This window comes from Hirundo rustica, chromosome 3 (genome assembly GCF_015227805.2).
Source record: "Hirundo rustica isolate bHirRus1 chromosome 3, bHirRus1.pri.v3, whole genome shotgun sequence".
Classification (NCBI taxonomy): domain Eukaryota; kingdom Metazoa; phylum Chordata; class Aves; order Passeriformes; family Hirundinidae; genus Hirundo; species Hirundo rustica.
In genome coordinates, this window is record NC_053452.1 from 91,992,952 (window position 1) to 92,005,877 (window position 12,926).

The 12,926-nt window shown below is 36.3% G+C and overlaps 1 protein-coding gene across 2 annotated transcripts in view; it reads left to right on the forward strand.

Moving 5' to 3' along the window:
- Positions 1-12,926, forward strand: part of HMGCLL1 (3-hydroxymethyl-3-methylglutaryl-CoA lyase like 1) — an 83,828-nt gene that overhangs the window by 33,297 nt on the left and 37,605 nt on the right. For both annotated transcript variants that reach the window (XM_040060389.2, XM_040060391.2), the window contains exon 6: positions 10,260-10,323. In XM_040060389.2, coding sequence (XP_039916323.1) covers positions 10,260-10,323 — 64 coding nt within the window. The remainder of the gene's footprint in view (positions 1-10,259; positions 10,324-12,926) is intronic.

The following is a 12,926-nucleotide window of genomic DNA, read 5'->3' on the forward strand; positions in this document are numbered from 1 at the left end:
GAAGCAGCTGACATTTCAGACTTAATTTTAGAAAACTAAACTATGATTTTCTCTGGTAGAAAGCCTGTACTACTATAGGGAATTCATTAGTACTTGAGAGAGAGCAGTTCATTAGTTCCCAAATATTGCAGTATATTTGGAAGACTTCTGGAGTTTTTCATTGTATTTAATGAGATAAAACAGTGGGTTTCTCTTCCTCAATGAAAAAAGTTAAAACATAATCAGAAAGTAAAACTTAAACTGAGATTTCACAGAAGTAATTCAGTGCAATCCAGATTACTTTTTCTTGGAAATAAAACAATCAAAAAAGAATTAGCTATTAAAGACTGTGGTTTATGATGCCATATTTAGCTGCTGCTATAGAAGCTGCTTTTAGTGACGGACACAATAAATGGCATTTTTGTGTCCTGATTCCATGGAATTTTTTTTAAATGCTGAGACAGCCAGGGGTTTGTGGTAAGTTTTTTTTATATTCAGCATTTTGAATAGGTGCTCATGGTTTGACTGGTTGTTACTCAGTTGAAGAAGATTAGTTTCAGGTTTTTTGTTGTGTGGCTATTATTTATTTATGGAGTTTTTTTCCACTATTGTTGTAACATGAGGCACATCTGAGCACAACCACACAACAAGCCTGAGCTTGTCATTCTAAATTTTCTAATAGTTGCTAGAGGATTAGGCAACCTTCCTGCTGTGGTTTACTGTATGTGCTTTTTAAAATTACTTGCCATAGGATAAGATGAAACCCTCTCTGGATGATCCATCCTTTTGTCTGCAGCCGAGTTCAGGGCCATTCAGTGTTGGTCATTCTGTAGGTGGCCTGTCTAAGGCTAGGCTGTGGATGACTTTCTCTGATATCAGGAATAAAAACAAATGAATGCCATCCTACCTCTGCATAGGCAAACGATTAGGATCTTGTAATTTGTGTAAATTACAAGAGATAGAAGAAATGTATTAAGAGACTTTGTGCTGCAAGGTGTCACAAAATGAAGCTGTTGACTATAGGTACTACAGAGAAAGATTTTTACACTCTGGACTTAATTTTTAATCACCCTTTTAGACACTGGCAGATTTAAAGAGCCATAGCTAAAATGCAGCCCTTCCTGAAGCAAGCTCCCAGGACTACACATTTTAAATTCAAATATAAATTTTGTAGGCTAAATATTTTTCTAGAATTATTAAAGTAATAAAAATAATAATATGCATAATCTGTGTTTGTGTTCATCTCAATACAGAGATTGTTTCCTTTTAAAGTGCTGTTATTGTTTAAAGCATTATTTATTTGAGGGAAATGGACAATTTAGTGTCTTGCCCTAACTCCTTATTTGAGCAGTTGCAAAATACTTCCAGAAATAATTTTAAGGGGTTCAAATTGTATTTCCTATTTTTACTGGCAATTTACTATTTATGTAGTGAGCATAAATCATTTGCAATCCTTGAATCTTAGTAAAAATGCACTCAAACAGTTGAAACTAAACTTTAAGCTTTCGCATGTCTTACCGTTACTACAGCTGCACTAACATTGACTCCATCATCATCCAGAAAATTTATGTTTTCAGCTGTCACATTTAAAATCTGTAGCACAGTCCAGTTTTCTAAATGTTTACTAAATCAGTTCAAATATTTATGAAGAATTGAAATGTTGCATGTGGTCTTAGAAGTTAAAACATTTATTAGCATCATAAAGGGGTGGGGCTCTATTGGTTTTTGTTTGGGGTTTTGGGTTAGTTTGGGAGTTTTTTTAGTACATGCATAAAAACTTTACAATAACATCTGGGACACACTCTGTGAAGACACTGAGCCAAATAATTTATGAACTGTGTGGTCAGCTAATTACTGCTATGTGTGTTTTACATGTAAAGTGACACAAAATAGTGCTGGTTTTAAATTTGCACCTTGCAATACATAATTCAAGTACTATTAAAAATATCACAACTTACTCAGTGATTAAAAATTAAGTCTTAACAGCCAGGATTGATAAAAAATGGTGGGAAAAAGTAGTTGGAAGTAGTCACTTGGATTGTCCTCTAACTTGTGTTTGAATGTACATATAAAGGAAATGTTAAGTAAATTCTGTAAAAGCTTGTTTCTTCCAAGTTAATGCATTCCATTAAGCTAGATTCATCTAAGTTAATGTATTCCAAAATTTAAAAAGACACAATAATTGCAATTGGTACAATAGAACACTGGTGAAGGAAATAAGGACTGGTATTATTTTCTCTTTTTCAAAAATGGTGCTTTGGGTCCTCTGACCACGACATAAAATCAGACTATCTCCCTCTGAAACATCCAATATTGCCGTATTCCTAATAAAAAATGAACCAGGGTTATAAGCCTGAAAGGTTGTAATTTTTTTTCTGTACTAAAAAAACACTTCTCCATGGTCAGCAATTAAAAGCGGTATTTATGTCCCAGACCCGAAAAATTTTCATGTGAATATCCCTTTTAAGGCCGTTTGTTCGAATGTGAATGTGTATGCAAATGTTTAGAGGTTCAGGGTTAAAAGAACAAATGAAAATGATTGCTGTAGAATACCTCCAGAGGCATTTCCTTACAAAGCTGCTGCTTCCTGCTGCTTCGTAAATAAAGCACATGCAATCACACATTAATTCTGAACTGCTCTATGTAATTCCTTTGTTTATGTCCTATGCCTTTTAAGAATGATTTGTATGATGCAGTTCACAGTACATAAAAGCATTTTGAAATGTATCACTATTTGGCTTACATCTGTATTTGTACAGAATTCAAATAATGGGTAGATATACTTGAAATACAGCAATATTTTTTCCATGACAAATAGACAGCAAACAAACTATGTTGTTGCTGTTGTTATTACAATTACAATTACAATTACAATTACAATTACTATTACTATTACTATTACTATTACTATTACTATTACTATTACTATTACTATTACCACCTTTTGTATTATGCTCTAATAAAGCTTACAGGTTCCAACATACATAATTCCTTTTTGATTATAGTAAATAATTGGTTCACTTTGATGCTAATATACATTAAACAAAATATAATCAAGACTTAAAGAATTGATTTTGTGCTAATGATATCTAGATTTCTTTTGGGGAAAAAAGTTTTGGAAGAAGCCTTCCTTGTTTATAAAGACATATCCTGATTATCTAAAACTCCCGATTTTTAAGATAATCAGATTTTTATAATTCAGTTCAACAACATTCTTTTTTTCTTCTTTTATTACAGTCCATCCTAAGTAACCTAAGTTGTGATATTTGGATGGCCTTACAGTAGTGAACCTTTTAGATGTAATTAGAAGTACCATAAGATAAACTTAACAATTCAGTTTTGCACAAATACATGCAGTTCAAAGGTGTGTTGTCTTAAAGATTCAGACAGAAATTCAGAACTCGTATTTTCTGGTATTCTGGAATACTTAGGGCTCAAATACACTTCCTTCCCCCCCCCCCCCCCCCCCCCCCCCCAATTGCTTTAGATTGTCTGTTTTAAAGACAATTTAACTACACAGTAAACTACACTGTGTAGTTTAGCATAGTCACAATTCTTTTGAGAATATTGTGATTTATACTATTGTCATTTTTCTAGATAGTAAAACTAGTGTGAAACCTTCATGTCACTGTAAGTGAGCTTATATATTTGGGGTTATGGAAACAACAAAATGTAGATGAGCATTTAATAGACTTGGAAGAAACACATTTTTGTATGTGAATGGTAAGCAAATCTACAGGGTTGTGCAGTATTAAGCCAGCTGGAATCAGTGCCCTGGAGAAGTTTAAGAAGCCAGATTGCTGGGATGTGGGGATTTAGTGAATTTCTCTGTACTGGGAACAGGTTAAGAAAAGGATATTGGAGCCATTCTACTGACTCTGTCATTCTGGATGATTGCACTATATGAAGGTTTTCCTGAGGAATAAATTTATACCAACTTTTACCCATTGTTTTTCTACCTGCAGAGAGAAAATACTAATAGCAGGCCAGAAGATCTTCTTTAAAAAACAAAAAAAGAGGGATCCCTGTTGGAAGTAAAAATGATCTCCATGTCTTCTTAAAGTGTAGCATTAATCAGATGTGAAAATTATAATTAGTATTAAATTATAAGGTAACAATGTAATGTGTTTGCTAGAATATTACTGATAGCTTCATTGGTAACGTGAGAAATTTGTTGAAAGTTAAATGGTTAAGTGACCCTTCATTATTGTAACAGTTTGGTTATATTTTTTGAGAAGTAACTCTTCTCTAGAACATAGTTCACAATTTAACAGTGTTTTTTTGGCATTTAAAAATATTAACAAAATTTTTTCAGTAGAATTCACTGAGAAAACAATACAAATTACTTGTAATTGGGCCCTAAATACATGATGAGTTTGTTTCTTTTTTATTTGGTGTGGGGGAGGGAGGGTGTTTCGGAGGTTTTTTGGTTGTTTTTTTAAATCAAATGTGGAAAAAGTATCCTGGCCTTATTTACACATTTTGGACTTGGCTTGGAGAATCTATTTCTGGAAGAATCTCCTTTCTCTCTCCTCTTTGGGTTTTCTCTCTCCCTACAGTAAAGAATCCCTGTTTTAAAGAATGGTTTTCTTTGCAAAGAGGCAGAATAGATCAACCTTAATATTATGAATTCACCAAATGATAGGCATGTACATTTTAGCACAAGCATCCAATAAAATTAAATACATCTGTAGTGAACATGGTAAATTATATGCAAACTTACACTATAATAATAAACAGGAAACAGCAGCATCTGAGTCTGCAACTGGCTTCTCAGGAGGCTTCATGCTTCCAGCTGTGGTAGCAGCTGTGGATCTGGCTCTGGGACTCCTGCTGAAATAAGTTGACAAAGGGGTGATTATAACATGGAGTTCAGTTTCTGCTTGGATTTGTTTTCCTTTTAACACACTGGTTGTTTACTTTGTTATTTATTTGGCTCATTTACCCTGTTTGTGGTTTTATATCCTTCACTTCACAGGCAGTGGGCTGATGTGATTATCACCATTCCTAGTGACCTTGATCATGGAGACCTTGTACTGTCCTATACCATTTGTTGAACATTGAAATTTGGTTTTGGCGTACAGGAAGACATTGAAAACTCTCTTCCTCTTCTTTCTCCCTCCCCATTCCCAGAGGCTGTTCAGCATTTTTGTGCAGAAAATTACACAGTAAAGTTGTAAGGTTTTTTGGGTTTTGTTTTATATGCATAGGAAACAATTTGGTAGAAGACTGAATGATACTTATCTGTAGTGAAATCTGCAGACAGACGAGAGACTGGGTAAACTCTGACAGGTGAAACAAGTAGAGAACTTTTTATCACTTTCTTAAAGGGAAGGATTTTGATTTCTCAAACCTGAGTGAGCAAAACAGCTTATATCTGGGTGTTGCTAAAGCAGCTGTATCAATGTGTTCACTTGCAAGTCCTTTCCATCTCTGGCTTCATGGGCTGTTTTCTTTTTTTGTGTGCTGAAGATGTAGTTAAGCTATATCTGGCCTTGATTCAGTAAAGATTTGAGTGCATACTTAGAATTAAACACTTCCATTGCAGATTCCACTTTGTGAACTTCCATGTATTTGCTTCTGCTTTTATACTGTGGAGTGTCTCTGGTGAATATTCTTAGAGCGGGACAGTATTTTTCATTATGGTATTTTTTTTTCCTTCAGTCCTGCTATCTTTTTAGAAAACAGCTGTATTCTCCAACTTAATTGAATTCACAAATTAAATCCCAGTTGCCTCTGTAATTTATTGCTCAAACTCTTCTCTTTGCTCTGCTGTTTTTCTTCATAGGATGTTGCTTTTTCTCCTAAGAAAAATAGATACCATATTGTCTTTCTTCTGTCCTTTCTCCTCCACTGTCAGAGATGCAGAAGCTTCTTGTCTACTTTCTGTCTTTACCCCCTCCACTTGCCCCAGTGACCCCATGTTCTGTTCTTCCTCTTATTTCTTCCCTCCCTTATTCTCTTTCTTAACCTCTTGTCCTCTGGCTCTTTTCCACTTGCAATATAAGCAAGCATTTCCCTCTTAAAAATTGCACCTTTGACCCTACTTGGTTCTTCATATCGTATCTCATCGCCTATCTCTTCTTCATTCCTAAGCTCATTGAAGGCGCTGTTTATAATTACTGTCTGGAGACCCTCTTCTATGATTTCCTCCTATAACTCCTACACTTTGGCTTCTGTTCCTTACTTGCAACTGCAACGACTCTCACCAAACTCCCTAATGACAAGATCTCGGAAACAGTAGTCTATCCTCATTCTTCTTGATTTGTCATTAGTGTTTGCTGCAGCTGACCAGACTATTCCTTTAACTTGTGTCTTCTGTTACACTCTGTGGCTCTGTCTTGGTAATTTTCTTCTTTCCAAGCAGCTCTGCAGAATGTCCTTCAAAGTTCTTTCCCATGTTGGAGTCAAGTAGGTGGAAGTCTTGGGGCTCTGATTTGGTTGTATTCTCTTGTGATTTTAATGCCCTATGGGTTCTTTCATACCCAAAAATAAAAGAAAAATGTAACAGACAAGTTTATCTGTAGATAACAGATCTACCTTTGTATTGAAACCTGTTTCCTCACACATCCACTTAATCGTTTGGAAACGCACAAATGCAATTACAAAGCATCCCACTCAGCACTGCCTTAATTCTAGATATACTGGAAAATACTCAGACCAGACATATGATTATCTTTGCTCTTTCACACAGACATGCATGTTTTGTCCTTTCACATGCCAGGCTCTCTGTACTCCCACTAACAGTACTCAGTGCTTGCCTGCATATTTTCTAGCTTGCATGTAGTTTTCTGCATCTGACTCTAATTGTATCTCATTTCCTATAATAATACAGCAAGACATTTTCAAAGAGAATTCCACAAGGCTACATCTTAGGCCCTGTGTTCTTCAACATCTTCATAAATGACTTGGACACAGGACTGGAAGGGATACTAAGCAAGTTTGCAAATGTTGCAAAACTGTGAGCTGTCAATTTCCTCAAAAACAGGGAGCCCCTGAAGACAGACATTGACCAATTAGAGGGCTGGGCAGTCATCAGCCATATGAAGGGAATATGGCAGATTCTGCATCTGAGATGGGGCAGCCCTGGATGTACGAACAGACTGGGGAATTAAATGCTGGAAAGCAGTGCCACAGAAAGGGATCTGGAGGTACTGGTGAATGGCAAGTTGAACATGAGTCAGCAGTGCCCTGGCAGCTAGGGGGGCCAACCCTGTCCTGTGGGCATCAGGGACAGCATCACCAGCTGGGCAAGGGAGGGGATTGTCCCTCTCTGACGTGGCCTCACTTTAAATACTGCAGTATTTGGGCACTGCAGTATAAGAAAGATATTTGTGAGCATTCATATAAGAGAAGCAAAGATGGCAAATGGCCTGGAGGGGAAGCGGTATGAGGAGCAGCTGAGGTCACTGCTCAGTTTGGTCTGTTCAACCTGGAGGAGACTGAGGGGAGACCTCACTGCAGTTACAGCTTCTTGTGAGGGGAAGAGGAGGGGCAGACACTGATCTCTTCTCTCTGGTGAGCAGTGACAAGACCCAAGGGAATGGCCTGAAGTTGTGCCAAGGAAGGTGTAGGTTGGATATTAGAAAAAGATTTTTTACCTGGAGGGTGCTCAGGCACTGGAACAGGCTCCCCAGGGAAGTGGTCACAGCTCCAGCCTGACAGAATTTGAAAAGCATTTGGACAGTGTTCTTGGGCACTGGTGTGACTCTTGGGGATGGTAGTGTGCAGGGTCCAGGACCTGGAGTCAATGATCTTCATGAGTCTCTTCCAGCTCATCTTATTTTGTCATTTTGTCCACTATTTTATGTCCTCTATTAAAAATGCTTATCCTGATGTATTCTGGAGTGCACTTTACTCTTTTATAGCTGCATTTTAAGTATTTTGCTTTCAAATTTAATGTTATCACCGCATCTCTACTTTTTATTCCAACTCATTAAGTGAAAATATAAGCTAAAATTCTGCCAAGCTCATTCTTGATGAACTCTACTGAAAATTTGTCTTTTCATTCTCCACAGGTCTTTGTTGTTTCTCTGGTAGGAAATTATTTTCCTGTCAAATTCTTTCAGTAATCCATATTTTCTCCAGCTTAATATTGAATATCAGATGTCCAGATAGATTATATCTACCATATTTTCCTTGTTTAAAATGTCAGTCTAGTTGCAATGGTGTAAGTATGCAGAGAGTTCATAATCTCAAACAGATTTGTGTATTGTAGTAGGCAGATTCCTCAGGTCACCACATACTTTCATACCCCGGCAGGCCCAACTGAATTATGTGAGCTCAGGCAAGTTTCTGCTCTGTGGTGTGAACCACAGGGAATATTCTGTTGTTCTCTAGGTACCTTTTGGCCTGCTTTTACTTTTGTTTGCCCTACTTCATTCCAGATGTAATTCATGCCACATTATCACTACTAAATATAGGTCTTCTTGATCTGACATATGGAGCTATTAGGAACCTGTAAAGATATATAAATAAAGGGAACACATACACATACGTACTATAAGTTTTGCATTTACTTAGTATTTAGGACTGTTCTTAATCACTTTGTAAAAAGTGCAATGGCTGATATTGAGAAAATAATTTTAGTAGGTGTATGAAGTCACTAGCTCCAGGCATTGTAGTATTATGTAAAAAGAAATCCTTTGAGTCTGAAATTCTTCATGCTTAGCTTCATTTGAAAAACTGTATGCATAAAAAAAATCTATGAAATTATCCTGAATTGCTTTTGAGTTAGTTATGTGTCACTGAAAATCAGGACAGTGCTTAACTGTTAACAGAAGCTATGTTTTTATCTTTAATGTAGATATGAAAATTCAGAATTTTGGAATTTAAACAGTGACATCTGAATTTGGGCTGATAGTTATTGATTTCTGTGGCCAGGTTTCAAAAACCTGGTTTTTATAGTGCCATATAGATAATTGAAATCATGCCTAGTAGGCATCTGGATTACAATTATGAGCAGCATGTAATGGACCCAACCACTTTTGTGGAAACAAAGTTCATTTCCATTTCTTTGTCAGAGCTAATCAAGCTCTTTTTAGATTTAAGGTTTGCTTCATTTTTACTGTTACTTCTAGTGAGCCAGCACCATGCCTTCATATAAGGAATGGGATATGCTCTGTGCATTAAAATATGGACATATTTTTCGCAATTTTTTTTTGCCTGTTACTGATCCTAATTTCACATTCTATCAATCAGTTTCTCCTTCAACTGCAAAGAAACAATACGTCCTTTACCCCATGGACCTTGACTACATACAAACTGGCATCTGTTCAATCCTTTTTGTGTTATACAGTGTATAATTTTACATTATATTCTTCAGTGTTGAGCGAAAGGGAATGATGGGAGATCGATGAAGGTTCTTGTTCTCCTAATATGCAGTTGAGCAACCTCCCACTGGGACTGGGGCTCTGCAGGCCTCTGAATCTGTTGTAAATCCTTTTACAGACACTTTTTTTCTTTTGACTGGATGTTTCTGGTTAGTTTAATCATATTCCTGATCAATTTAAGATAATTAGAAGTTTAATTAGAATTTCATGGCTCTTAGTTGTTGTTAAAAAGAGGAAATTTAAACTGAATTCTATGCTAATAGAGCATTAAGGATGAACAATGGAAGTTTGGTTGTGGCTTTCAGTTTTTGTTCTTTGTGGAGCCAGTAGCTGCTGAGGGATATAGTCTGGCTTCTCAGTTTCTTCTTATCCCAAGGCATACCTAAATTACAGCTTGCAGCGGAGCTATGATTCTTCTGGGGCACTGGGACAGAAATGCCAGTACAGAGTGAACATTCATGACAGTTCTGATGACTTGTGTCCTCATCACAGTTCTGATGAGATGGTGGGGTTGTCAGAAGTAGTCTGTGTACATTGTTGTTCCTTATGATCTGGGCAGGTAGTACAAGGAAGAAAGTGATATCTTCCTCTGAATACCTTGTGAGGGCAAGGCAAAGCAAAGTTTGAGCTGGCTCTTGCAGCTTCAGAAGGAAATACCAAGAAAAATCGAGTCTCCTACAACATTGCAAACTTGGCTGCATTGCCAGTCCTTTAAAACTTGTAACATATATTGAGCATAAATAAAGCTATGCATTGCTGTGATCGGAAAGGAAAATTGATAAGCCTTCTGTTTTCATCTGATATAATTTTATCTTTTCATTCAAATCTTTATTCTACATTGGTTTATATGTTCAAAATCATATTTAACCTATTTTTTAATGGAAAATGGATGAATACAGAGATATATGTATATAACATGACATAACATTGTGTGTTCTTCTTTTATAGGTATGTGTCCTGTGCCTTGGGATGCCCATATGAAGGAAACATTGTACCAGATAAAGTGGCAGAAGTAAGAGTGAATTTCTGTCTTGTCTTTTTAATGAACTAAAAATACATTTTAAAATATCTATAAGTAATTTTCTCAACTTAATCATAAACAGATCTTTAATGGATAAAATTTAAGGAAAACAAGCAAACAACCTAGCTAATGCTAAAACTTGGCACATAACCTCACCTAAACATATATAGTCAAATGTGAGAGAAATAGCATATTTTGATTGTTATCAGTTGTGAGAAAAAATATTGTGCACTATTTCATCTAGCAAGAAAGTAAGAAATTACTTAAGGAAATAGGCTCAAGCACATGTGTCAGTGGACTATTGTTGTACGAGAGGATTTACAGTACAGCTTCTTGCTTTTAAATCCATTTTATGCTGGAATAAGCACACTGTGTTATCACTGTGCTTCTGGTGAGGGTCATGTGATTGACACATGAACCAAAACTCACCCCCATATGATTTCTTAAGTTGCTCTAGTGCCATGGTGGAATAAGTTACACTTTCCCTCCCTGCTCCTTTTTCCCATTTAAAATAAAGGATAAGAAAGAGGATATTTTAGTCCAGCCTTTTTTCCAGAAGAGAATTGAGTTAAACCCAAGTGTAAAATTTTGCAGGAAGGCAAAGAGAGCATCAAAGATTAAATGGACTGGAAAAAAAGAAAGTGGAGCAAAATTCCAAGAGGCTTAAGGCAGAACATGCTGGCCTTCCATCTAGAGACAAGCTTGTCTTCTCTGTTACACTTAATCACCTATTTTTGTTGATCTAGCAAAATATCCAAACCATTATTTTTTATTTTGTAGCACTAAGACCCAGTCAACATTTGTCTGATACATTATGTTCTGTGTGGGTGGTTTTCAGGTCCTGTTCTCCTTGGTCTTCTTCTAGTATACCCTCCAGATGGAATTTGTGATAGTACTTCTCCCACAGCACCCACATATATTCAGATTCTTCAGGGGGAAAAAAATAAGCTAATTTGGAAGTTACTCAGTATTTCTAAATTTATTTGCTTTAATATGAAGTGAAGATTAGAAATGACACAGCTTTAGTTAGAGCAGTGGTGACATACAGCTTACCATGTTCCCCAACAGGCTTCTTTCCATGTGTTGCTTGTTTTTCACCAACTTTCCTTGCACAGAAGAGTTCCTTCTCAGTTTGCCAGTGGGATTGCTATTTAATGTTCCAGACCTGCAAACTTTTACTCAGACAGCTATTTCATTTTGTATCTTCGTCCTAATGTCTTCTTGCATACCTGTATACCACTGTGTATGTGTTCATGAATAAAAAGCTACTGCATTAAATTTATTAATTCCATCCCCGATTCAGCAAGCTGTATATATGGAAGCATCTGATGGATTTCCTGTAAATACATGCACAGAATCAGCGTTATCAAAATTACTGGCTTGTGATCGTGACACGCAAAGCAATCACACGAGACGAGAGACTTTCTCCGATCCAGCTCAAGCTGAGTCAGGGTGGAGAGATCCTTCTTGTTTATTTCTTACTTTTTATAAATTTGTGAGTCTGGCTGAAGATTGGCTTCTGGGGTTTTTCACCCTTCAGCCCAGTGGCTAGACCAGCTGTCAGTTACAATTGTTTTCAGGTTAGAAATACGCAAACAAAGGACAGAGAATGAAAAACAAAGGATTTGTTTATGTTACATCTGTGAGAAAAAGGTAGAAATGGCTCCTAATATTGTACAGTAGCTAAAAGGTCTGACTCCATTTTATGAAAATTCAAAAGGCTTTAAAAAACTCAGAAAAACCAGGGTAACACTGGCTGAGTTGCTAAACTCTTTCAGAGAGCTGCTGCTCTGGTCATCATCTTTTTGGGATTGGAGCATTTTGACTCTCTTGGCTGTGTATTGTAATCAGCAGCTGTGATTGAAATGTTTAGCCAGTATCTCCTGTAGTCAGTGACCTTTTTTTTTAAGCAAAATATTTTTAAAATTGAAAAAAAAACAATTAGAAGGGGTGGATTATTATTACAGATTGTCACAGACTACATTAATTTCTGGCATACTAGATACATAGCTGCTTTACACATAGTTCTCTAGTGAGTTCAAAATTCAGATGCCTTCAGATTTCTGGAATCTATCACGTACGTTCGTATGGTTCTTTATTTAAAACACACAAACAAACAAACAAGCAGTTTTTATATCCTAAAATGAATTGCCTAGTCTTATCTTATTACTCTGCTAACTCTTGAAAGGAAGTCACTGCTTAATCATTTATCATTTTGTGGACTGAGAGTTTCAGATTTAGGGAGATAAAGCATGAAAGTTGTTGGAAACACTGTATAACATCCCTGAAGCCAGTTGTATAATCCATTATCATTTAATTCCATCAGCTTGGCTGATTTTGTCTTTCTGCCTGCTTATTTCTTTCCTTAGCTTCCTTTTAACCTAAAGCAGTGAATTCATTAAATTAAATATTATCCAGGACACATTGTGATCAAACTATGGAACATGTACCTTGTAGAAAATGTACTCTTGTTTGAATATTGTTGGGTCATTAAAGTTTCCCTTACAGCACAAGAACTGCAGGTTTTTTAGATTGTTAATTGTTGAAAATAATCCATAACTGTATTATCAGCTTTTGTATTCAATATAAGAGTA